Here is a 3900-nt window from a genome sequence, read left to right as displayed (position 1 = left end):
GGTAATCCACATAGGTGATGAGTTGGTTTCCCCCTATCCTGTTCCTTTATTGATCTCTGGTTTTGGCAAGGATGCATAGCTGTCAACTTTTCCCTTTTCTTGCGAGGAATCTTATTTGGAATAAGGGAATTTCCCTTAAAAAAAGGGAAATGTTGACAGCTATGCAAGGATGGGGAACCTTTGACCCTCCAGATGTTGTTGAACTCCAGCCTCCATCCGCCTAAGCTAGTGTGGCCAATAGACAGGGGAGGTGGGAGCAGAAGTCCCACAACATCAGAAGGGTGACAGATTCCTCATCCCTGCTTAAGGGGAAATGTAATAATGCATGGGCTGCATGAATAAATTCCTATGTCCAAACCCCAGCATCTCCTGAATGGGCTAAGAAAAACTCCTGTTGTCCTCCAGATGTTGTTGGACTCCAGGGAACACCTGGTGGGTGCCATGATAGCTACCCATGCTTTTGTCCCACTACACCACACTGGCCCTCAAGACAGTACATTACTTTACTTTATGTATCTCTTATTGAATCTGAGGCTATGATGAATAATTGTAAAATTTGCACACCCCCACAGTTCGATTTTCTATATGCTCATCTTTCACTTGTGCAGGGGAATGAAGAAGGTGACAGATTTGCTTTTCTGCATGAATTCACTCCCACCTTTGCACATCTCTTCAAAGTTCATAGTGTAGTCCTATGCATGCCTACTCAGAAGCAAGTCCCATTGAGTTCAATGGAATTGTTCCTGTGTAGGCATGCCCTAGGATTGTGCTGTGAGTCTTTGCTCTTCCCTACACATTCGTGCTTCTTCCTTAAACTCCTGCAGCTGTGATGGAAACAACCCACAAAGTAGTGCAAAAAAACTAATTAAGTACCCCCCCTCTCTCTCTTAAAAAAAAAAGGGCAGAAAATGGTCAAATAAAACTTGATTACTAGGTGGAGACCAAATTGTCATCAGCTGCTAGCTTTGTCCCATTCTCCTGAGTCATTCTCCCACCCCCAGAGCCAACTGGCATTTCTATTGGATGATTCTGCTGCTAATCACAAACAAGTTACCTGCCCCAAATGGTATAAAAACCACTAGGGCTGCACGTTTTTCTACACCAACAGCAGTGTAGGGCTTGTAGTGTTGTTTGGTCTCAGTTGATTTTGCTAGGATACAGAGATGTCTTCTCAGGTGTGCCAGAACTTCCATGCTGACTGTGAAGCTACCTTGAACCAGCTGGTGAATCTGGAGTTGAATGCTAGCTATGTTTATCTGTCTATGGTAAGTGACTTTTGGCTATCTAATGGGAAGAACCTGGTTGCAACTTGTTTGTGTAATTTTAGATTTAGGTATGTTTGTTAAGCTTCAAGTCTCATGTAGCTTATTGGGTTGTTTTTCTAAGTAAGTGTGCAATAGGTGGGAGAATGTGCCTCTGATAAACTGTAATAGTTACAGGGTTTGGAAGACCCTTGATGCCTTACCATGTCTTTCAACTACAGACCTGTTAGAACCCTTAGTGAAATAACCATGCTGAATTGTTATTAGCATTCTGCACTGTAAGAATGTGGTTATTATGGTAACTAGGAAGCTTTTCCAGTACACTGGAGGGGGTTTTAGTTTGCTTTTACTACCTCTGCGTGGAGGGTGCTTGTGGAGAAGCTCAGGTCTGGGGGCTGAAGGTGGTCAACCAACTCTCCATCTGTACTACTGCCACAGTAGGTCATCTATTCAAGTAGTATCTTTTCAGATGTTGTGTCAATGCAAAGTGGAGAACAGTGAGTCCAAACTACATGGACACATCTGGGGTGGGATGGGATATGCTTGCATATTGGCGACATGTCCTCATTTGACTATGACCTTTATTTTTTTCTTCCCCTTCCAGTCCTACCACTTTGACCGGGATGATGTTGCCTTGTGTCACATGGCCAAGTTCCTGAAGAAGCAGTCTGAAGAAAAGTGGGAGCATGCAAACAAGTTCCTGAAATACCAGAACAAGAGAGGGGGGTGCATCTTGCTGAAGGACCTCAAGGTAAGTGAACATGGAAGATCTTTAGCTGGGCTTCATTTGGGAGGAGTTGTGATTTGATGGTGCTGTTTGCATGTAGCAAGACACAGGCTGGTGTTCTGAGTCTCTGTATCTGATTTTTGGCATAGAAACCAGAGAAGGATGAGTGGGGCAACAGCCTGGATGCCCTACAGTCTGCCCTGCAGCTGGAGAAAAGGATGAACCAGGCCTTGCTGGACCTGCACAAGCTGGCAACAGAGAAGGGAGACCCTCATGTAAGTTCTCAATAATGCTACATTCTCCAGCAGCCTTCCTCGTGCTTCATAGGATTAGGAGGGTTAGTTAGCTCTGAGCTACCTTTAAAAATGTCCATCCCACATGCAAGGTTTGTTTCCTTCCAAAAAACCAGTACCAATGCCTAGTATATCTTTAACTTCTCTGTGGCATTCAAAAACTGGAAGGGTGTAGCCTTGTTGTAGCCCTTTTATGATTTGACACAATTGGTGGCTGTTGCTTTTGGTTTAGCTTATCTAGAGAAGGTTAAATCTACATGCCTTATTCTCCTCGTGACCCAGTTCTTAAACAAGATGCATACAAAAGTTTTAAACCATGGGTAGGAAATCTGTGACCCTCCAGATGTGGTTGGATTGCAGCTATCACAAACTCTAATCACGGTTCAGGCAGGCTGGTTTGATCTGAAATCCAACATCTGGAGGGTGGCAGATTATCTTTGTCCATAGCTTGCGGTGAATAATATGTGCAGTTGACCAGTGCTTGTCTTTCACCTTTCAGCTGTGTGACTTCCTGGAGTCTGAATTCCTGGAGGAAGAGGTGAAGGTCATCAAGCAGCTGGGAGACCACCTCACAAACCTGAGGCGCCTGGGACTGCCCCAGAATGGCACAGGGGAGTACCTGTTTGACAAGCTCACTTTGAAGAGCAGCAGCTGAATCCTCTCATCACTTTAGAAAAAAAGAAAATTTTGTAGTCAACTTGTGTAGTGTAATGTTCAAGAATAAAATAAATTATTGGCATGAATCTGTAGTCGTGTGGTTTTCTGGTTAGGGATAAGAACTTTTGTTGGAGGCTCTTTGGCAAAATGGAGTGGGACAACCCAAATGCACTCAGGCCAGGGTGTGGTCTGAAGGTACACAAGTCCACTACTACTTTGAAGTAAAGCGGGTCTGGGTCTGGTACTTGGATAGGCAGCTACTTCAGAACAGCATATGATGCCTTGGTTTCTAGGATGGAAAAGAGGTTGGATATAAATGTGACGAAATTACACTTACTGCCCTGTAGCCTTCTTGAAGATTTTATGGGTGGCCTAAAATGCATATGAACCATAGACATTTGGTTGGTCAGAGAACTGGGGGCTGGACTAGATGGGCCCTTGGGTCTGGTTCAGCAGGTCTCTCAAGTTCTTAAGCCACCTTGAGATTGGAAACTTTGATAGTGGTTGCATAAGATACTGAGAAATTTCATGTTGCAGCCAGCACACTTCAGTTCTCTTGTTTGCCTGAAGCAGTCTCCCCAATCAATCAGTGTTGCATTGTTTTAGAAAACTAATGAATTTGCAGAATAAACCCAGTTGGTACTTATGGAATGCTTTCTCCTCTACCCAAGAGTACTTGCTCTCCACAAGAATATTCCCTTCGGAAGGCTAAATATTTAAATGCAGAAATACAAAAAGAAAATGGCACACATTCCCCATGCATCCTTTTACTGACAAGCTCATCCCTTCAAGTTAAAAACAACTTGGCCCATGAGCAAAATGTTCTAGAAGGAGTTCAAAGCTCCCTTTGAAGCTTTGCTGTGGCATTCAAAGTTTTCTTTTTAACTCGGCCCTCCAATTATTGTTGCCAGTTGGTCACTTCTGTCCTTCCTGGGTGCCTATGAATGGTAGTTTCCACCTG

At 43.9% G+C, this 3900-nt stretch overlaps 1 protein-coding gene across 1 annotated transcript; it reads left to right on the top strand.

The window, feature by feature from the left end:
- Positions 1-1137: 1137 nt before the first annotated feature.
- On the top strand, positions 1138-2937 carry LOC309378459 (ferritin heavy chain A-like; the record flags this gene model as incomplete). The annotated part of the gene is made up of 4 exons (XM_081926567.1): positions 1138-1265; positions 1867-2013; positions 2139-2264; positions 2782-2937. The coding sequence occupies exons 1-4, from the start codon at positions 1164-1166 to the stop codon at positions 2935-2937; spliced, it is 531 nt and encodes a 176-aa protein (XP_081782693.1). The 5' UTR covers positions 1138-1163.
- Between the last annotated feature and the right edge of the window lie 963 nt (positions 2938-3900).

The sequence above is a fragment of the Podarcis melisellensis genome (genome assembly GCF_964234715.1).
Source record: "Podarcis melisellensis genome assembly, chromosome: 9".
Taxonomy (NCBI): domain Eukaryota; kingdom Metazoa; phylum Chordata; class Lepidosauria; order Squamata; family Lacertidae; genus Podarcis; species Podarcis melisellensis.
The sequence above is the reverse complement of the archived record's forward strand: the minus strand, read 5'-3'. Positions and strand labels throughout refer to the sequence as shown.